At 42.6% G+C, this 22,452-nt stretch overlaps 1 protein-coding gene across 1 annotated transcript in view; it reads left to right on the top strand.

The window, feature by feature from the left end:
• Nucleotides 1-22,452, top strand: part of LOC104613651 (usherin-like) — a gene marked incomplete at its 5' end in the record, with an annotated part of 193,364 nt that overhangs the window by 157,351 nt on the left and 13,561 nt on the right. Inside the window, 3 exons of the mRNA XM_010284111.1 lie at nt 6,448-6,675; nt 7,495-9,011; nt 10,034-10,355. Coding sequence (XP_010282413.1) covers nt 6,448-6,675; nt 7,495-9,011; nt 10,034-10,355 — 2,067 coding nt within the window. The remainder of the gene's footprint in view (nt 1-6,447; nt 6,676-7,494; nt 9,012-10,033; nt 10,356-22,452) is intronic.

The following is a 22,452-nucleotide window of genomic DNA, read 5'->3' as shown; positions in this document are numbered from 1 at the left end:
TGAGACTGCAGCAGGTCCCCAGGTGTGCCAGGAAAGAAAACTGTCTACTGTGAAAAGAAGCACCAACTCCACTAGACAGATTCAGCTGCACGCAATTCACAGTTCCTTACACACTCTGCCAGAAAGGAGGAAAATGAAATGCAACGTAATATTTCTATATCAGGTATCAATTCTTGTTGTTTGCAGAACATTTTAAACTTAAGATTACTGCTGTTTCTAAAGGTTTCTCCCTGGTATAGCCCACAAGCCCATGTAGGACTATTCACGTAGGAAATGATTCAGTTATGTGCTGAGTGAAACAGGGTGTGCAAATTATTTTTTTTATTAAAAAAAGCTGATAGCATGGCACCCTTAGGAAAGGATGGGAACATGGAGTCACAGAGGATAGACAACTAGTGTGCTCTGAAGTTGATGGCAAAACTACCCTTTGTTTTAAAAATAAATTACAAGAACGTTCTTAAAATTGAAAAAAAAAAAAAAGGGGTTAGGTTTGCCAGGAATCTCAAGGAAAGATTATTTTATGATCATGTAACCAAAGTTTATGTTTCAATAAAGAAGCCATTTCCTAAATTTTATGTGCTTTACTTTGTAACTTGAACCAACTCTAATATATTTTTAAAATAAATTTTTCTAAATTTATTTACAAAAAAGCAAGCTCAAATATAATGAATTCATGAATATCATTTCCCAGCCACTGTAGAAGAAAAGACTGCATCGATCCACCTTAGGGCTGGGAAAGGAGGAGTGCCTTTTTATCTCAACCAAAGACCGTTCGGAAGAATGTTCCCTGGGCAAAAATGTTTCAAAATTATTTTAGGTTTAATAAGGAAATGTCTGGTTGTACAAACTTAAAAATTTTATTTAAATGTTTATTTTTTCTTTCACAATACCTGTTTTTTTATATGCCATAAAAATTATCAACAATGTGGTACATGTTCCTGCTATTGAAGGCCTGTTGGGTCTTCAGTAATATCAAATAATATAATAATGATGACTTAAAATAAAAAATATGTGTTGAAAGGCAATTTTAAAATTCTAAAATGAAAGGCAAAGTTCTCTAAATGAGAGAACTAAATTCACTCTAAATTTTATGAGTGAAATTTACCCCAAAAATTAATGAAAAGATCTAAAATTAATTTCTACACAGATTGGGAGGAAAATAAGAAGTGCAACATCAATTTCTGGCAAAATGAATAACACTTTGGTTTCTGCTTGCCTAACCTTTGCAAATTTTCAGTACTGCCATGGGAATAATTTATATTCCAGTCCACACTGCTACAGGAAGGGACTCATAGATTACTTGTGTATCTGTAAGTTATATCCTTGTAAATGTGAGCATAAGGCTTTAGAAATAGAGTAGATTTTTTAAATGAGGAAGACTCAGTGTGCATGATATAAGCCTGAGAGGGAAGGCAACCCAAAGGACAAGTTGGGGTTAGCACATGAATATGAACTCAGTGCAATTTTTAGAGTGAAGGCAGAGGCTAAGAAGTAGCCTGAGAAATAAGAGTGAACATGAGAGTCGAGGTGGAAGCACTCCCGGTGCTTTACAGAAAACGGCAAAGAATTTGGATTAGGTGGAGAACTGGATAAGATGATAATGACAGAAGTGAGGATAAACTGAGAATCTTAGGGAAACCCCATGCATTCCCTGTCACTTCTGTCACTTGTGGAAGAATTGGTTTGACTTCCTTGATGGAGAATTTGAAAATTGGCATTGGAGGATGGTCAGATTAACGTTCCGACTGCCAGGAGGACGTAGCTTTCTCCTCCCTTGTCCAGGGAGAGTTCAGCATCTCTGCCTCTGTAGACAAGGAAATGTCATACTGAATTACCTTCCCATCATTTATGTCTGGAGGTTTTGAAAGAATAGATTTGGATCCCTGTACCACTACTACCATTAGCAGTGTGGTAGTGTCTGATGCCACCGAGTTTAGTTAGAGAGTCACAGGAAGAATGAGCTAGTATTTTAATCAGATCTCAAAAATACCTGTCAAATAGGGATTTCTGTATGAAGAGAAGATAGGGCGAGAGAAGAAACCAGAGCCTAGCCTTAACATGACTGGTGACCACTTACTGAGTTTTGATGATTACCCCTGAAGAAGGGACAGATACTCAAGCTGCCTGGTGGGCAGCTCTTCAGTGGTTTGGAGATCTTCTGATGTATCTGTCATGTTTTGAACTCATGCCCTGAGACCTGGGCAACTGGGTAAGGTGGCCTGCCTTGAAAAAAGAGGAAAAGCCCGGAGTGACACCACTGGAAAGTGCTGCTTCATCAGATCGATAGATTCAAAGATGACTTGGTTGTGTAGTTGTATGCAGTTTAAACATTTGTGCAGGGAGTCCACCAGAGCAGAGTATTATTGACAGCCAGAGATCAATGCTAATTTTTGATCATTTTCAACCTACAAAGACCTCTTGACCCTGTTGCCACCTTATGGGCGCTTCAAGTAGTCAAAAGCAATCACAGTAGGCAGCGTAAAATCATCAGACCCTTGAAGGCTGCGCAGCCATGCCCACACCCGGGAGGAGGACCGAGAGGTAGCAAGGAAGGCAGGCACCTTGCATTACGGATGCCGCTGCCTTTGAACGGCATGAAAGACTATGCTAATTTGTTTCCAGCCTTTAAGTGACTTCTGTGCTCATGAATTAAAAAATAAACAAACAAAAAAGGCAATCTATCCGAAGCAAATCTTGACGGATACATTATTCATGACTCATGTTCTCTTGCTTTATGTTTTGAAAAATGTGTTAAAACAAGGTTTTATTTTAAGTAACTTTTATCCTAATTTACAGTTAGAAGAGTGGAATTAGCCAAAGAGTGTATTTGCTGCTGTTAACAGCTTGTGCTGCCACTGGCAGCGCATGAAGCATTTCACGCAGCAAAACCAAAGGTGCGGTGCTGCCCGGAGCAGCGGCAGTGCTGCCGGTGCTGCGCAAGGGAAAGGCACGGGGCTGCCAGGAGCCAGGGCCGTGTCGAAGGCTGGGCTCTGGGCTGCGGTACAGGGGTCAGTTCACGGTGCCTCGTTCCATCTTGCCTCAGGTCTTCTGTCGTGTTTACAGTAAAAGGAGTGGCTTTATAGGAGGAATGTGAGAGTGCACACACTTGAATGTTTGCTTGATTATTCTTAATTTAATGACTGAATGAGTGAGAACGCTTCACAGTAGGAGACAGAGAACGGAGGGCATGGGATTGTAGTCCATTGGATTTCATGGTCAGTCAGTCTACAACCATCTTACTGTTCGCATTACAATTTTGTTTCGTCGGTTTGCCTTTAATGGTAGATGAAATCTGGCCTGTTAGCAGTGTGTAAACATGGGATATACAAGTTCATGGCTTTGCAGGCAAAGACTGGGAGAGCATTCCAGGCAAGGATTCTGCTCCTGTGCCTGTCTAAGGCTGTGTCATTGTCTGCTAAAGCCAAAGGTTACAGTGCTATCCTTTGCAAGGTGTATTTTGCTATTTATATTTGACCATTTCAGCAGGCCAGTATTTCTAGGCTGAAAATGTCATGGCCGTACATTAAATAATTCTTAAAATGAATCCCTGACTGCCATCCATCCTCTTTTCAGCATCAGCCATTGAGCTGAGTAAATTCACTAATGGCAGTGGCAGCAGTGCAGGGGGAGAAAACATGGCTCCATACTCTGGGAGTATGTCCCCTGAGCTTACTTCAAAACCAAACAAAACAAAAATACATGTAAACCGTTTGCTCTTCAAGAAGTATCTGTAGGAGCCAGGGATAAAAGTCATCCCTGGAAGGAATGGTTTAGCAGTCTCCAGAGAACATGATGAACTGCAGGCAAGGAAATCCCTCCATCCTTGTTTCATTTCAAAGTGTGGTGAGGATTGTAAATAATTAAATCTTGGGATTTAGTGGGAAAATGGTAGATGGTGATAAAAAATATGCTGGTTTTCTGTTAAAAAAAAAAAAAGAAAAAAGAAATCAAGTGTTTTATAGCATTGCTGTCACAAAAGCCCACCCTGATGATGCACCTGATTAGAAAGCAGAGCCATTGCTTTTTGTACGGTGTTTGTAATAATGCATTTGTACCTTCGGAGAGCCTCTGTGTAGCGGGTCAGGGGCAGTAATTTAATGTCGCGTGCTCCCTTCCTCCCATCCCCACCCCCGAACCAGGGAATGTAAATTTTAGGCTTTTAAAAGTTCTGTTTTGAAAACCTAATAGATAACTGTCTTCATAAAAACTATTAATACAGGCCACATCCAATTGTAAAGCTAATTTTAATCATGTTTCGTGCCAACGTAATTTCTGATGCCAGATTTTTATGCTAAGCATGAACTTCAATTTGAGCTCTGTTCTTTAACCTGCAGTTCATAATTCTGCATTCGGCTGTATAGGTTTTTGGCTATGGCAGTTTGAACGCTTCCACTTTCAAGGATCTAAGCCATAAATGTTTATTAAAAGAATCTGTAATGAAATCAGTTTTGTTATTTTTTTAATGGCTGCCTCGAGTATGTTGGATGACTGAACGCACGTTGTTAATCATTAAGTACTCATGTTACAAAAAGTGTTTGATAGTATTGCCACCTAGGGGCTGAACTAAATTCTCCATACTGAAATAAACTGTAATTGAACAGGTGCTGCTATTGACAATATACATATGTTTTTGCTTTATAGCCCACATGCTTTCCATGTTTCTTACGACAAAAGATATCTCTAAATGTCCCACAGCAGCCAGAGCTTTTTTATATATAATCTGTTCGGAGTGATTGCTATTTGCATTTGAGCTTATGCTTTTTTGGCAGTGATGGCTGGGAATTCCTAACAAAGAATTATACTTTTTTGCATTATTAATCTTGCTAGTGTTTGCCCTGTTTAACAGAAAAAGGAACCATTTATCACAAAAGTGTGTTTATAATCTGTACTTGTGGCATCTTCAGATTTAATATTCATAATGGTCATTCAAATGCTGTGCTATATTTATCTAAAAGACTAACTCATTGTTGTGAGGAAATAACTATTTAAAATTTATGATCTAACTTTTAATATTTAAAAAAAGAAATTAATATTTCTTTAAATTTTGTTTCTGAGTCTGATAGCTTAACAACTGTTTAAATATTAAACAATTGAAGTGTTAGCATTTAACAACTTAATACGACTTACCGAAACAGGGAAACTGACTTCAGCTCTTTCTGCCGCATGAAGGAAACTGAATTCCTGCACTCCTATCCTTGAGACCTATATAATTAATGCAAAAGCACAACTAAAAATGAGACTAAATGTATAGGTGATCAGCGGATCCCCTTTCTCCCTTGCCCCTCCGATGATACAAATCTGAATAGCCTCCTGCCGAAACATGTCGCTCCTGGTCTTTGTTAGCCGCCGTACCTTTGGTGGCTGTTGGAAGTAATACGAGGGCTACGAGCCTTCCTGCCCAGACCTGGCTGCGTCCTCAGGTTCGCTTTGCCTCATGTCCGCGTGGTTTCAGGTCTGTCTCAGACGCTGTTAAGGGTGAGCTGGCTAAAACCACAAGCTGCGATGCCAGTGGCCCCTTCTGGCCACGGCTGATGTCCGTCTGTCTGCACCCAGCCTCGTGCCCCGTGTTGGGCTGTGGTCTCGTGCGGCGGCGGGTCAGCCCCAGCCCTTTCAGCCCGGGTAAAGCCTGGTGGGGTTCACCGGCAGCCATGCTCCCCCCTAACCTCTCTCCACTGGTGCGAGGCGAGGGTCCGGTGCCGGGGAGGGCCCGGTGCCAGGGAGGGCCTAGCCCACTTGCCAGTGCCCCCGTCAGAGTATGGCAGCTTCTTCCAGCCTGGAAAAACAGAGACGGTTCTTGTAAGGCAATGGGTTGCACCACGTTCACCTTACCTTGTGAATTTATCTCATCTCGAGCGACATCTTTACAAAGCAGGAACATAGAAACCAGTTTATTCTCTCCCTCTGTCTCCCCCCATCCCTGCTTTTAAAGGGTTTGTTTTCAGTAAGAAAATTAAAGGTTAAAAAAATGAAAATTAAAAGCTCTTGGAAACCCAAGAGATTACAATGCTCGAAGTAAGTAGAACAGGGCGGTGTGCCTATCGAACGTCCCGCCTATACCGGAGATGTGGAAGGATTCTGCAGAGGCAGGCATCACTCCCATACCATGGGTTTTTACATGTGCTTGAATCCTTCAGAGTACCAGGCACGCTGATCCTCACCGAGCAGAGCTCCGACCCACACTGAACGGAAGGCGGAAGCTGTTTGCTAGCTGAGGTCTGGACTGTGCAGGACTCCCCTAGAGTCGGCTCTAGAGGCTCCACTGTAATGACAGAGTTTCTTTTTGAGGTTCCGCTATGGAAACCCACCAAAGAGTCCTGGCAACCAGATGGGGTATTCTGCAAAGCGGTCAGGAGTGACCCAGAGCCGAGACCTCATTTTCCAAGTGACATAAACCACAGATGCTGATTACTGTTTTAACTAACTCAAACATCTGTATTCTTGCTTCAGGGAACAAAGCATCAGGCTCATTTATTTGGATTGAAACCTTTCACAACATATCATATTCATGTCGTAGCTGTAAACAACGCCGGGCGGGTTTCAAGCCCCTGGACATCTGTACGCACATTGGAAGCTTCACCCAGTGGCCTCAGCAACTTTACTGTGGAAAAGAAAGAAAATGGCAGGGCTCTGCTGCTAAAATGGTCAGAGCCCTCTCAACCCAATGGTGTGATTAAGGTAATCTTCATCTTGACACTTCACTTGATCAAAAAAGAGAAGGGAAGTGCTGAATATTAAATTAAAACATTTTTGCTGAAAAGGACTCAATCAAATGCATTATACTTTAAAATAAGACAGAAGTCCTATGTAAGCACAAGGCATTCTGTGAGTGCTCTCTGCTTGTGGTTATATTAAAATGAGTATTAACATTCCTGTGCTACTCCATGACATCAAATGTTCACTTACAGTGAATCAAATTGTTCATTTAACATGTAGAAAGCTGTGTATGAAAGTTCATAATCTCAGCTGGTTTACATTAGACCTCACCAAACTGTGTTTCTAGAAAACCTGGATTTCACAGAATGTTGTTCTGAAATTTGAGCCTTCTTTTAGCTCGATGGTTTCAACGGATTGTAAATCTTTACCTGCAAGGTTTGCAACTGGAGGGGTTTATTTGGATTTTTTTTCTTAAGTGGTTTTCTCTAGAGTTAATCTGTGAGAAGCTTTGTGCTAGCTCATGAGATCCTCACAATGAAACTTGGTAACAAACAAATGTACTGTCGCGAAGTGATTTATTATTGCACCCAAAATGAAAAAAAAAAAGAAAGTTGGATCAAGATATTCCTTTTGTATCAATGATCTGTTTGTGTGATGATTGTTACTAGTAAGGAATTACATTTCTGAATCATTGGTTAATAGTCCTTTCCCTGTTGCAAAGATTAAGGTGTGCCATCTACTGCTTATTGAAAAAAAAAAATGTTGATTTATATAATTTTATTTCCTTTTATCCTGGCTTCTGCCCTCTCTTCCCTCCCTGCCTCTTTTTTTCTTCCCCAGACCTACAATATTTTCAGCGATGACAACCTGGAGTACAGTGGTTTATCTCGCCAGTTCCTCTTCCGGCGCCTTGAGCCGTACACTCTCTATACCCTAGTACTGGAAGCTTGCAATGTGGCAGGCTGCACCCGTTCTCCACCTCAGCCCATCCAAACAGATGAAGCACCCCCAGTGTCTCAGATGGCACCTGTAATCCAGGCAGTGAACGCTACCAACGTTGAGCTGAGCTGGTTGCAGCCAATCAATCCAAATGGAAAAATAATTCGTTATGAAGTTATTCACAGATGCACAAAAGAAAATGCTGCAGGGTACAGAGCAACAACAGAAGACGAGAAAATTGTTTTCACAGAATACAACACTGATAGTAATACATTCGCATATAATGATAAAGGTTTACAGCCGTGGACACGATATGAATATAAAATACGCACCTGGAACGCAGCCGGCTACACTGACAGCTCCTGGACAGTGGCAAAGACTAGTCAAACTGCCCCAAAAGGTCTCGCTGCCCCCAGGTTATCCTTGGTGTCAGTAAACCCCCGTAAAGTGCTCATCTCGTGGGCCTCCCCAGCACAACCCAATGGTATTCTTCAGTCATACAGGCTGCTAAAAAATGATGTCCTCTATCCTTTCAGCTTCGATGCTGCTACTTTCAACTACACAGATGAAGACTTACTGCCCTATTCAGTGTACAATTATGCGATAGTTGCCTGTACAATGGGAGGCTGTTCTACCAGCAAACCAGCTGCAATACAGACGCTGGAAGCAGCTCCTGCCTTAGTGGATCCACCGTCTCTGCAGGCTGTCAGTGCTACTCAAATTAATGCATCTTGGGCACCCCCTCAAATACAAAATGGAGATATCACCAAGTACATACTGAAATTAAACAACGAAGAGTATTATCCTGGAAAAAGCTTGCAAATGTTGGTTTCTAATCTTCAGCCTTACACACGGTATGAATTTGCATTAGTTGCCTGTACTGCAGGAGGCTGCACATCCAGCATAGCCCAGCCAGTGATGACCATGGAGGCTCCACCATTAAATATGGAAGCTCCCAGGCTGCTTGTCATGGGCTCAGAGTCAATTGAAATCACATGGAAACTTCCAGCTAAATCCAATGGTAAAATCACAAGCTACGAGCTAAGGAGAGATGGTGTTCTTGTTTACTCAGGTCTGGAAACTCGTTATCTTGATTTCACCCTCATGCCAGGCATGGAGTACAGCTACACCATCACTGCAAATAACAGTCAAGGGAGTGTGACCAGCTCACCAGCTCACATAAAAACCAACCCCTCTGCTCCATCTGGGATGTTGCCTCCTAGGTTGCAGGCATGGTCCTCAAGGGAGATTTTGGTGGCCTGGGATCCTCCTATCAAAGTAAATGGTGACATTAGGAATTACACAATCTCAATCCACAAGCCTGCTGAAGCAGAAAAGAAAACGGTTGACTTTGATGCATCTCATGTTTCCTTTGTGAGACGATCGTACATAGTGGCAGAGCTACAGCCCTACAGTAGGTAAGTCTGGAAGACCTTGTTTGTTGAATGAATGCTGCAAGGTGATTCAGTAGGCTGGCAGATAGTTTAACCATCTTGTTTAAACAGATAGTCAGACCCATGGGTTTTTGTTTCCTAAAAAACACATAATAAAACCAGGTATTTTTTTAATTTATAGTAACACCACCTGTATATCATCTTGGTGAAGTGCATGGGGTTGACTTAGATGCAAATTAATACCAGGGGTAATTCAATGCTCTTCTATAGACCCCAAAATCTGTAATCTTGTACTTTTGTATCCTTTGCAAGACGTCTGCATTCAAGAATAAATACGGCTTTAATTGCCAAAAGTTCAGGGCAGGGAGACCAAAGACCTGCTAGCTAACCTGTTCACAGTGTAGCTGAGCTAAGATAATGGAGTGACACCAGTAACATGCTTGCACCATTGAGCTGAAAACAAGTGGCTTGTGTTTAAGTGAAAGCTACAACTAAAGAGAGGGTACATGACTCGGCTACAGAAGGAGCACACTTAATACTGAGGTAATATCTTCCCCACTAATTCTTGATTATTTACCTGGCCTTTTGTTATATATTTGTGTAGGCATAATTTGTATGTGTTACACGGTTGCTAAGTCTGTCTACTATTTACCTATAACTAATCTTAAGTCCAAAGAGAAAAGAGTAATAGAGTGAGGTTCTACAGCTCTCAAATGAGATCTAAATCCTCCCCTACAATGAATCATCATTTTGATTCATACCATCAAAAACAAAATTATTTTGATCACTTAGCTCCTGCAGATGTTAACTCTGCTCTGAAAAAAAAAAAAAAACCAAAAACAAATCAAAACCCAGAAGACAGAGTTCTTCATTTTTGCTACACAAGGCACAGCGTATAATCTGTGTGTTCATACAAATCGTTTTCTTATTAAAATATGGCAAAGACCAAGAGAAATTAGAAACTCCCCATGCATACTTGATTCAGAACTCATGCAGAGTCCGTATTTGTGTTTTAATCACTTCATTCCTGATTTGTCTTCCCAAAGGTATGAAGTACAGCTCCAAGCTTGCACAGAGCTGGGTTGTGCCTCCAGTGAGTGGGCATCGGTGCAGACGCTGGAGTCGCCCCCGGCAGTGCAGCCTGCCCCTCTCATAGACATACAGACCAGAGCCGGCAGCTTCCAGTCGACTTCTTCCATCCTGTGGACTGGCCCACAGCAGCCAAATGGAAGGATTTTATACTACGAACTTTACAGAAGGCGAACGACTCAAGCCCACATAAATTTAGACCTTGCACTTGTTTACAACGGTTCTTCAACCTCCTTCAAAGATGACAAGTTGCTGCCTTACACCGAGTATGAATATCAGGTGGGAATTGAAGTCATTTAGCAGCTCTGATTATGATTTCAGTACACTTTGAGAACCTTACTGTACACTTACGACAAATATACACATCTCATTTCTAATGTTAATAGTATTGTGGTACCTGAATGATTATTGTTAATGTATTTTAAATAGTTGAAAAGCTGAAAATTATTTTGCACAAGCAATACCTTCATTCAGCAGTCATTTTTCTTTAACTTAATCGTGAGTGCCTGTGTTTCTTGTATGTTAAGTGTTTGTGTGTCCTCCAAAGCTTTCGCAAGGCTCTACTTTTATGTGACTAGTGTGATAATTCTAGCTCTTAAAAGGCACCTTCATTTCACTAGTTCTTCCTTCTTTTTCCACCCACTCCCAAACTATTCTGAATTAACTTTTACTTTATGATCTTAAGGTAGTTTACATCAAGAGGGGCTGGGATTGCTTTGTCTTTAAATTAGATATTGGGATCACAAGCAGTTTTCATGGGTGGTTCAGAAATGAATTTGCTGTTGATGGTGGTTGTTACTTCTCATTCACGTAGGTATTTTTACTATTTTTTTTTCTTATGAGACTAAGATAAAACAAGGAGACTGATTCTGCCATTCTTTCACCTGTAATTGTTTTCTGTGTCAAAGTTACAAGTTTTCGCATCGTTTTTTAATCATACCGCAACCAGTGATAATGTGGGGCTTTACTTGATTTCAGCATATGAAATAAGAACTTTGCTATTTATAACAGGAACCTGAAATCTTTCCTAAGTTTTTCTGAGTTAGTGGCGTTTAGACCCTCGCCAATAAAAAGAATTTTAAATTTGTTGTTTCTGAAAGTAAGTGGATGTAGTATCATAGCAGGATGGGGTTAACTTTTTCGATATGATGTTGTCTATGAATAGGCACAATTCTTTGCCACTGAACAGTGTACAAGTAAGCCTCATTACCGATTCTGTACACAATATTTGTACATATGATATATCTTGAAGATGAGTTTGCCAATGTTCAAAAGTCTTTACAATCTTTTTCCTTAAAAAAAAAAAAAAAGTCCGAGCATGGACTTGTTTTTATATATATGAAACACAGTACCTTCCACCTCTTGAGCTCCTGCAAGGTGGTGACAATCTTTCTTTTACAGGCTCATTTGCTTTATAGGATAACAAGATAATTCAGGTTGGAAGGGCTCTCTGGAGGTCATCTGTTCCAACTTCCTGCTCAAAGCAGGGTCAGTGAAGAGGTCAGATAAGGTTACGCAGGGCTTTATCCAGTTGCATCTTGAAAACCTCCGGGGAGGCAGCCTGTATAACCTGTTGGGGCAGTCTGCTCCACTGCTTGACTGTCCTAATTGTGAAAAAGTTTGGGTTGTTTTTTTTTTCTTTGGTTACATTCAGTCTGAACCTCTTTTACTTGAAGTTATACCTGTTTTCTCTTGTCCCCTCCCACCATGTACCATCGTGAGGAACCTGGACCCACCTTCTTGTTAGCCTGTGGGTAGGTGCTGGGGGACTGCAATCCAGGCTTTCCAAAGCCATCTCTTCTCCAGGCTCAACAAGCTCCATTCCCACAGCTTCTTCTCACAGACCAAGTTCTCCAACCCCCTGATTAACTTGGTGGCCCTCTGCTGAACTTGTTCCAATGTATCAATATCTCTCTTGTTTTTGGGGGCCAAAATGGAGCAAATGCTAAGTAAAGGCATGTAATCACTTCCTTTAATTGTCTGGCTATACCCCTCTTAAACAGCTCAAGGTGCTTTTTGGCTATCTTTGCTGCCAGAGTACACTGCTGGCTCATGTTCAGCTTTCTATCTACTAAGACCTCTAGGTCCTTTCCAGCAGCTGGTCAGCCCCTACCCTGTAATGCTGCAAGGACTTATTGCTTCCCAGGTGCAAGACTTTGCATTTGTCCTTGTTGAAATTCATAGCGCTCCTGATGACCCATTCCTCTAGGTCCTTCTGAATGGTAGACCTGCCCTTGAACATATATATTGACTGGTCCCCTCTAGTATGGTGTCATCTGCAAATTTGATGAGAGTGCACTTCACAGATCGGGTTCTTCGGTAGCGGTGCTCCACTGCTACTGTTCTGTTCTTTTTGGTGGCCAGAAACCAATGAAGAATGAAATCTGAAGATTTGCTTTATCGCACTAGCAGTACAGTTTATCCAGCTGCTATATGTACATGTGTCATAGACTCACAGAGTCATGTAGGCTGGAAGGGACCGCCAGAAGGCATCTAGCCTAACTCCTTGCTTGAAGCAAGTCCAGATACAGCCGACTGCTCAGGGCTGTGTCCAGCTGAGTTTTGGATCAAGTTCCCCATCCTTGAATCCCCAAGGATGGAGACTGTACAACCTGTGTGGGCACCCGGTTCCAATTTATGACAACATCTCTCTTATTTTTCCTTTGTGTCCGATTCCCTTTTTTCCCTTGTTTCAACTTGTGTCCCTTGCCTCTTCCACCATTACCGTTAGAGTCTCAGAGCCTGGAGGGAGGCGTGCAGTGGCTTTCTTCATAAATCTAATTTGGGTAAGAAAGAAAAGGATTTTGAAGGACCAATTACAAAACTATTGAAAAGAGAGCCTAGGATGCTACTAGAAAAGTGTAGTTGCTGCAGTACTCACAAAGCCTTTCTTTTTTACTTGATAATCACAAACTTCTTTTTTCTTTTTGATGTTTCTGGATTGGCAGCATGTCTGTAAGGTAACAGCCAGAGTGAAAAGTGTGCCTGTTAGCTTTGTGCTGAAGGAAATGATGAACGTCTGTGAGCTGTCTGCTTTTTATTGCTGGCTGCAGGTCCATGGTACTTGATTTCCTTCGGTTACCTGATGACATCATTTCTGAATTTAGCAGTACGGGAGATGCTACAATAATACTTTCCAAAGCAAAAAAGATAATTACTCAAAGTCCGAGGATTTTTTGCACTTTAAATGTATGAGGGTATATTTTCCAGTTGTCACTTCTCTTGTGACAAAAGCTGTTAAACCTTTCCTGGAAACAGCACACTTGAGGGTGAACTGTTTGTGTTTCAAGTCCTACTGTGTACAAATATTAAGGTTTCCATTTCTTTCTCCCAGCTTTCCTTTGATCCTTGTAGGCCCCACAACAGTCTGAAGTCTGCTCTCCATTTACTGTAGTTTCCTTGTAGCAGGACTGTTGTTAGAGCAGAGTTCCTTACGATTTTGGACAGCATCTATGCAGAGTGCAAATTCAAGTGCAGATGGGGCTGGGGAGGTGTGGTGGTTTAACCCAGCAGGTAGCTAAAACAACCATACAGCCGTTCACTCACCCTCCACCCCCCAGCAGGATGGGGGAGAGAATCAGAAAGAAAAGGTAGAACTTGTGGGTTGAATTAAAGACAGTTTAATAGGACAGGGGGAAAAAAGATAATAATAATTATAAAAGGATATACAAAACAAGTGATACACAGCACAACTGCTCACCACCCACTGACTGACGCACAGTCAGCTCCCAAGCCACGGTGCCTCCCCAGCCAACTCCCACAGCTTTTTATGCTGAGCATGACATTGTGTGGTATGGAATATCCCTTTTATATGCTAAGCATGACATCGTATGGTAGGGAAAATCCCTTTGGCCAGCCTGGGTCAGCTGTCCTGGCTGTGCCCCCTCCCAGCTCCCCGTGTACCCCCTGCCTTCTCGCTGGCAGGCCAGAGCATGGGAAGCGGAGAAGTCCTTGACTGCTTAGCAACTAAAAACGTCAATGTGTAATCAACATGATTTTCATCCCAAATCCAAAACACAGCACTACACCAGCTATCAGGAGGAAAATTAACTCTATACCAGACAAAACCAGGACGGTAGGTAGCAAGTGTTGTAAGAGACCCCTAACTACTTATTAGTTAGGAATCTTTCTTAGATAAACGTCCCAAGTTGTTACCTGAGCTGGAAGTTGTAGACGTTGGATGTGGAATACTCTGTTGCACCAACTTTCAATTATCTCAGTCCGAAGCTGTTTTTTGGGAAGCTGGTACCACAGAGACTTGCTTGAGCCAAAGTTTTGCATGATCTATTAGTGATGGGTAACAAAGAAAGTCTCTTGACTGTGTTCCTGTCGTTTACCAGGCTGTATTCAAGACTTTGCTTTTTATCCTGTTTCTAGTCCATAACCAGGCTGAGCTGTTGACTGGGACCCTAAATCACTCCCTGCTCCTCCCCCCCGCCCCCGCCAGTGGCCATTTATTTCACTGCAAGAGGTTTTTGCATGCCCATGTTTGTCTTCTGCTTATGTCACTTGTAGCAGGCCTCTGGGATCTCTTCTGAGCCCCTCCATTGTTGACAATTCATATCTTGACTGTGAGACAAGTTATTCATAAGTATAGGGCTTGACTTTTGCTATTATGCTGATGAAACCCAGATTTATATTTCACTTAAACTGGATATTGATTCTGCTGTCGCTGCATTTGAGGCTTGTTTGCTGGACGTAAAACTTTAAACGCAACTGAATTTCCTCCAGCAGAATGAAGATAAAATCAACGTGCTGTGATAGGACTCTCTCCAGCATTTTTGGAGGCGTTGAGATTTAGTTCAATGAACCCTGACAGTTTCTTTGGATCTGAAGTCAGGATTTTGGAGTTGGTTGGTTTTGATGTGTTGTTTTTGTGTTTTGTTTTTTTTTTTTTTAATTTGCTGGAAACTTCAGCTGAGTATTTAGGGCTTGTAAGACTAGAAGCAAAAGTTGCACTTTCAGAAACGGTGAAATGACTTTAGAAGTTCACGTTGGTCAAAGGGACTATGCCCCCTAAATGCTTAGGTCACTATTGTTCAAGGAAGCACTCACTCTTTAAGGGCCAGATCTGCATAAGCTTATTATAGCACCTGCTAGGCTTCAGTGTGTTTTTGAGAGGCATTAAGGTGCCTGCTGTCCCGTATTCGGAAATAATTACTTAGATCTTTGAAATTCCCTCTATTCATCTATTTGTATATTTAGATATTTGCATTTTCTAGAGCATCTGGCTTTTTAGGTGTTTGTTGGAATGCTGCCTGAGATCCTCAGCTGTGTTACACAGATGCAAATGCATGATTTCCACCAAAAAATCTGACTTAAAAAACTTTGTAACTCAGAAGGCCTAATGAAATCTTTTGATTCCTGGAATATTTCTGCAACAGAGTGTGTAGGACCTCAGGACTTATTGAGGATGGTATGCAATGTTACTGTGTAATAACCTATAGAGCCAAGCCTGTTTTTCTCAGTTAAGGGAAGGCACTTTTGAACAGACAACTGTGGCATTTGTGACATTTAGTTCTGTTCAGCAAAGTAGAGTTGTCAGAGTACGGTGCAATTTCCATGCAAGTGCAATGTCACTCTTCCACAATTGCACTTACTTGTGTACTTAAGAATGCTTCTTCAGGCTAATGGCTTCATGGCTCCCTGGTTTAGGACACATCCTTATTGCCACTTGGCAGGCATGGAACATCTAGAAGACAGAAAAGTAGGTTTGTCCCTTTTCAGAAAGTTTTCTGGCTCCCTGCAGAGGTTTATTCTCCAGGAGGACTATCTGGTGCACCGAGGCAGGTGGTCTGCCATGCCGAAGCTGTCCACCGCTGGCCGCCGCGCGTCCCTCTTGCTTGTGAAGCGTGCTTCTCACGCTCCAGTTACGGCAGCCGAGTGAAAGGTCTAGGAAATACCCTGAGATATACCAGGGGAAATATGTTTTGGATCCTTCATCTTGGACTGTCAAAAAGAAACCAAATCCTATTCTGGCTTTGGAGAGATAAAGAGGAAAAAAAACGGGTGCAAAGTCATGAAGATTAAGGCAGGACCAACTACATGGAGGGCAGAACGTCAGCCCTCTTGGTCACCTTCAGAGATGACAAGAATGACACTTGGTTTTACCAATCTGTCTGTCAAATTGTTGACTGAGCTCCAGTTCGTGCTGCTTAGTTACTGACAAACAGTTCAGTGACTTCTGCAGCTTAAAATGGGGTGAAACTGGTTTTCTGACTGACCAGTGATGGATAGTCACTCATTTGTAATATTCCTCATATGTGGCTCCTTTTCATCGTTTTAATTCACCATTTCTTCCTGTTTCCCTGACAGAAAGATGTACTGCAAAGTAGTGACATAAAATAAAATGTAGTTCTTTCTTGCACTCCCTACTTGTTATCCCCTCTTCATTTTGTTTGGAAAAGTGTTTTTTCTTACAAGGTTCTTTGTGCTCCCTGCTTCCAAGTAAACAGTTTCTCATATTGTACCTGCATCAGGCTACCGAGCTCAACGTCAGCTTCTGAAAAGTAAAGCAGACATAATTATATTGTTTCACTGGTGTAATGGCAATACCTACTCCAAATACCCTTTTGCTGAACTAGATGCTTCCTTTCCCCTGGTAGAGGGTACACAGTAGGGAGAAGGGTCATTTGAATCCACGTGGTTTCTTTTATTAAGCCCCACTTCAGGCACCATATTTCTGTTGTCAACACCATCCTAAATTCAAGTGCTAAAACAATGCATCGATGCAATAAACTGTGATTTTTGTTGTTGTTGTTCATTAAACTAAATATGGATATTAGACTGGATTTGTTGGCTTCCAAAATTGCCAGTGAGACTGTTAACAGCACCACTCTCGCAAGACCTTTCTCGGTAACTTGTGATTCTGACACATTCAAAACTATGGCAAGCTATCCTTTAAAAAGACATTAGTGTGAATACCAGGGGAAAATATACTCCAGGGCTGTAGATGACTTGATATGATTTCCTTGATTGTATCTTTTTATTTATGAGGCATAATTTATGACTGCTGAAAAGCAAACTAAAATGAGTGATGACTAACTACAGCCAAAGTAATAAATCAGAAGCAGAGAAAGAAGTGGTGATTTTGATCGAATCTATTGAATTAGCTGTTGCCCTTAGCCATTACAGGTATTGGAAAGACCTTTTAATATCTGCTTATCTCTCTCACGGGGAAAGTGGTAACTATCTCATTATATACCCATAGGAAACAAATTATTTAATTTTCTACCTTTTAGAGTTAAACTTGTTTACATCTCTCATTAATTACTGCTGTTATACTATGTTATATGAAATGAGCTTCCTTTAGAATTTTGTAATTTTGTTTAAGCCCCAAAGCGTTTGCCTGTTGTCTTTTCCCTTTCGCTTCCCCAGAATGGGTTTAGTACTTTTGTTACTAGCATTTGAACAGTGAAGATGAATAGCAATGTTAAGAAGCTCAAATTATCCCAGTGCTTGAAACCTGGACCTAAAATCTATCCCATTAAATGTTTATGGCCTCCCTAAGGGAGCTAACTGAATGTTGAAGAGGGAGAAGTATGGATCTGAGGATGCGCAATCAGAAAGCACACATTTGTTTACTACCTATTTGTACCCCTGGTCATAAGTGGACATGATATTTTCTTTCCCCTGCCTTTGCTCTGTCCCCTGTAGATTTCAACAACTTTTGAAACTTTCTACTTCACTGTCTGACGCTGCAGTGCCCAGATGTGAATACATTATCCTAACGCTGAATGCCAGATTTCGTAGACAAGCTTTGTGCTCGGAGCTGGGCTGGTATTGCATAAGTAACTCCAAATTACCCAGGCTGCATGCCGCTTGGTTCTGATGAGAAGAAAGACTTGTGAAGTGTGCCACAGCTGGTGGTGAGAGCGAGCTGCTCTGGGTTTCTCTAATTTTAACCAGCCAAGATCCTGGTCTCTTCAATTTTCTTGCAGACTGCTGTTCAAACACAACTAAAAAACTGGGTGCTGTGTTTCTGAAACTTGCTGATGTCGTATCTTATATACCCCTAAAATGTCTTGCTATCTGGAAAAGAATTACACTTACCGAAGAAGAGTCTCAATGTAGTACTGTGTCTTTGCAACCTCCATGAAACAACTCTAGAAAGAGATGAGTGATATGAACCCTTCTCTGCTACCGTTTGTCTTTCCTGGCATGTGCCAAGTAGTGCCAGCACTGAATCCTTTTTGGAAAGACCAGCAGTCACAGGTGTGTGCAATCTGTGGATGCCCTGAGGACGGAGACCCGAGTCATACCTGACTCTTGCACACAGGAGTAGAGAGTTATGTGCATGTGTGAAAGGGGTGGCTTGATCTGACCTTCTTGTTCCCCAGGACCTACAGCGCTAGCTAACTGCTCTACATGTCCAATTAGTGCTCCAAGCTGAAAGTGGGTGATGATTTACTAATGAGACTTTTTTTAAGGCAAGCAGCTATGTTCTGAGTGCCTGCAGGAGCGCAGTGCAAGCTGCTGCCACGTACAGAGCTGAGCTCTTGTCCCTCACAGAGGCAAGATGTTAACTGCAGTGCGAAGCAGGATGATGCACAGTGCCTGTAGGACGTGGTGGGAGCCAGGCATCCCTGCTGGTAGGTAGTCAGCTGCGTGCCTCGCTCTCCTTTCTGCTGATTTCCTGCAAGCAGGAAGGGTGAGCAGCATCTGGCCTCCATGCGAAGCAGAAGTTCCTAGCTCTCCCTGGCCCGGGAAGCCACCAGGAGCTCAGGACTGCTGCCTTCAGACAGGCAAGCTACTGCCAGCCAGCTTCATGCTTCAGCAGAAGTGAATGAGAATGAGACCTCTCCAGTAACGGAGAGTTCGTCATTCTCCATTGGCTCTTGGCCGCCCGGGGCTCCCCTTTGCCTTTGGACCAGAGAGGATTCCCACTTGAGGACTTCCCGGTTGGTCCCTGTGTTTGCAACCATAATACCTGTCAACGTTTTTTGAGCCAGGTCTGAGAGGCGAGTGTTGTGGGCTGTCAGGCATTCGTGCACGCGCAGTGTCCTCCGCCAAACGGCTGCTCAGTCAGCTGTGGTTGTGCTTCTTCACGTAATCAGAGTCGCGTGATCGAGGGATTGCTTTTTTGTTTTGGGGAATCTTTTGGCCACGCGCTGTGTTTTCTGCCTTAATCCTGGACTATCCTTGTCCTTTGAGGGGGGGTTATTTTGGCAGTTTCTTCACTTTCCCTTTTTCATCACGGCAAGGCTACATTATCATTGGTTTTTCTTCTTCTAGTGCCTTTCTTGTGCTGTGGTGTTGGAGGTGCTGTGGAAGCATATATCCAGCTGTTTCCCTCAGTTCACATTAGTACCTCAATTTGATGAAAGAAAAGCTGCTTTTTTTAGTTTAAAACATAGCTTCCTTGGTAAGGATCTGGAGTTTCAAGAGCATTGCGGTAAGATGAACCTGTGTGGCTCAGGGATGGAGTAAGTCATCTAATAGGCTTCTTCCATTGTCAGCACCTACAAGACCATGATTTTTTTTGCATCTACGCCTGAGGGCTGTTGTGATTTTGGTGCCCTTTATGGGCGGAGTTGTTACTCAGCTTTACTAAGCTTGAACAGGCTGGGCTCATCATTGTAAGGCTGTGGCTTGCTCCTCGTAGGTTTTGCCCCTTCTTGCTGTGCCGATGAACCTTGAGGTTGTCCCGTGATCATTTTGAGCGATGGCTGATCACCAGTTTCTTCCAGGAGCAGAGATCTGTGAAGGCTCATTTACGATGGAAAAAAACAAGCTTAGTTACCTGTAACTGGAATTCTTCAGTCCTCCAAATACCCGGTCTCTGGACGTGCTTCCTCCCCTCTCTCTCTGGCTCTGCTTCAAAGTGCAGCCTGGGCCAGGGGCCAGCAGATTGATAAAGCATTTTAAATAGTAATCCATGTAGCTGGTTTCAGAGCCCTCTCCTGGCTTTTTAGGGACAATGCAGCCATTAACAGCGGCACATCGTTTGGCAGGGTGCTGAGCCATGCACCATGATGTCAGACTTAATGCTTTGGGAGGCAGTATATTCAGAAAGTCAAGTTATAAGAAACTTTTGTTGGCTTTCTGCTGTCTGTGTTTTGCCATTCAATATATACCCGAGATGTAATTGCTTCTTGTTTGCCCCACGTGCCTGTGGGCTCTTCTATAATCTTTTTGTATTATAAGCAGCAGCATTACTTGCTGCTTTCTAAGCTCTTTACATTTCTATATGAAAGCAGTTAAATATTTTTTGGTGCTAGTTATACCACAGTTTAGAAGGATTTTTTCAGAGGCCAAAAAGCTTTTTACAAAAGTCCAAACTGTGAAATTTCAGTTTAACCAGGCTAGCCAGGCAACAGCTTTCATCCATGACCGCTTTGTGGTGACTTTTTGAGAAGCCATGACCAAAGCTCTGATTATAACAGACACTCCTCATTGCGGCTTCTGTTGCCATGCAGTCCCATTTCTTCATACAAAGAAGTTGCTAAACATCAGCATTTCCATCTGCAGTCAGCTCTGGGCACTTATTGCTCTGAGTCTCCAAATGCTGACCAGGATTTACTTGGATAACGATTCTCAAAGGGAAGTATTTTTATACCCATTCATCCTTTTACAGATGGTTGAGCAGAAGCAGAGGGAGTTAAGGGAATCCAGCTTACGTCCATGTAAATCCAGAATTTAGATCCTCAGAAGTCCTGTTCAGCTGTCACAACTGCCTCAGAAGCTGGTGTTAGAGAGTTTCACAGACACTTAGAGGTTTTCTGCTGGAAACATGTCTTGGCAGGGCTGAGTATCTGGTGTCTGTCTAGAAGGCACGCTTAGAGCGTGCCTTTCCATCAGGCCAACATGCTTGCGGCTGTGACCCTGGCCTTTTTCCCAGAGGAAGAGGTATCTAGTACCTGGGGGATGGACCGCCACCTCAGGTCCCCCCCACCTCCCTGGAGAAGGCCTGGGTAACTGTGTCTGCTCCCGCTTGCTTGTGCTCTGCCCAGTCAACCTTGATTGTGTTGGATTCATTGTGTTCATGCACAGTGAAACAGCCCCGAAGGGAGCACTGGGAGTGCCCCAAGTACAAAGATGGGTCATCTGCTTGGGCGTTCCCGCTCTGGAGGGGTCAGGCTTGACTCCATCCACTGGAGCATGTGATTGAACCTAGATTACCTGCCTCCTGGGTGAGTCCTTTAACCACTTAGCTGTAGTACGAAAGGGGATGAGCATCCCCTTTCCCTTGTCCTAAGACAGTGTTTTGAAGGAAAGAGCCCTTGCTTGTCTGAAATAAGGCTTGTTTTCTGAGAGACAAGACATGGGCACCTATAAGAGGAGATAGGTGAAGGATCAATGGAGGAAGGTGTCTCCATCCAGCTCTCGGCAATGTGTGAGCATCCTGCGTGAGTTGCATCCCTCTCTCCTCTGAATTTCCTAGGGGGTCCCATTCTGAGGCTGAATTCCTCACACAGGAAGACTCAGTTCCTAACGCATCACCTTCAGTTTTGCTGTGAGCAGCTTGCTCGGCAGGTCAGGTCTGACACTGTTACGCTCATTAAGGCCACAGCCTGGACATAAGTGGATCGTTTGAACTCAGGTCAGCACTGAGATGGTGCCGGGGCACACTCAGAGCTGTTCTTTCCGTATGTGGCTTATTCTCTCCACAAAAAAAAAAATATGCCCCTTGAAATGAACAACTATGGGCAAATCTTTGTAGCAGCTGGGACTGAACTGAGATAGAGGGCTTGACCTAATGCAGTAAAGTGAACAGAGTTTGACTGTATGAAAAGTTCACCAATAGAGATATATTACTGATTTCACTGAAAATGAAAGCGCTTCGGCTGAGCTTTTTATCATAGGGCATCATCTGTACTTATGCAGTGTTTCACTCAATGGTGCTTTATGTTACTGATGGAATCAGGCAGGAACTTTGGGTTTGTAATTAGCAGAACCACAGTCTTCAAAGCCACTGTGATGGGTTTTGGCCTTTTTCCTTCCCCAGGCCCCTGTGAAGTGTCCTGTGGTCTTGGAACTTAATATTGCAAGCTGGAAGGATTCCAGGGTCAGTTTTTAAGACCTCTTGTATCTAAACCGCCTATTTTTTTTTTTCCTAAGGTACAGTCCCACCACCCACTTCCCCAGGACCTTTGCCCAGTGTAGATCACATAGGAACATGTTTTACTGTAGTTAGAACCGCTCAGCATGAAAGCTTACTAAGGAATACTTATACTAAAAAATTGCTCAGACAGTCCTCTTGTATTGCCATTTAGATCTATCATTCTGATTGATCACTATGTGGTTGGCTAATATTGAGCCTAATTTAACCCTATATGCTCATGCATCCATCTATTCTGTCTATTGTACCTGACATTCTACAAATTACTTACTCATGCAAATGATGACCTAAGGCAACCTTTTATGATATTCGTGT

The sequence above is a fragment of the Phaethon lepturus genome, unplaced genomic scaffold, assembly GCF_000687285.1.
Source record: "Phaethon lepturus isolate BGI_N335 unplaced genomic scaffold, ASM68728v1 scaffold12113, whole genome shotgun sequence".
NCBI classification, from domain to species: domain Eukaryota; kingdom Metazoa; phylum Chordata; class Aves; order Phaethontiformes; family Phaethontidae; genus Phaethon; species Phaethon lepturus.
The sequence above is the reverse complement of the archived record's forward strand: the minus strand, read 5'-3'. Positions and strand labels throughout refer to the sequence as shown.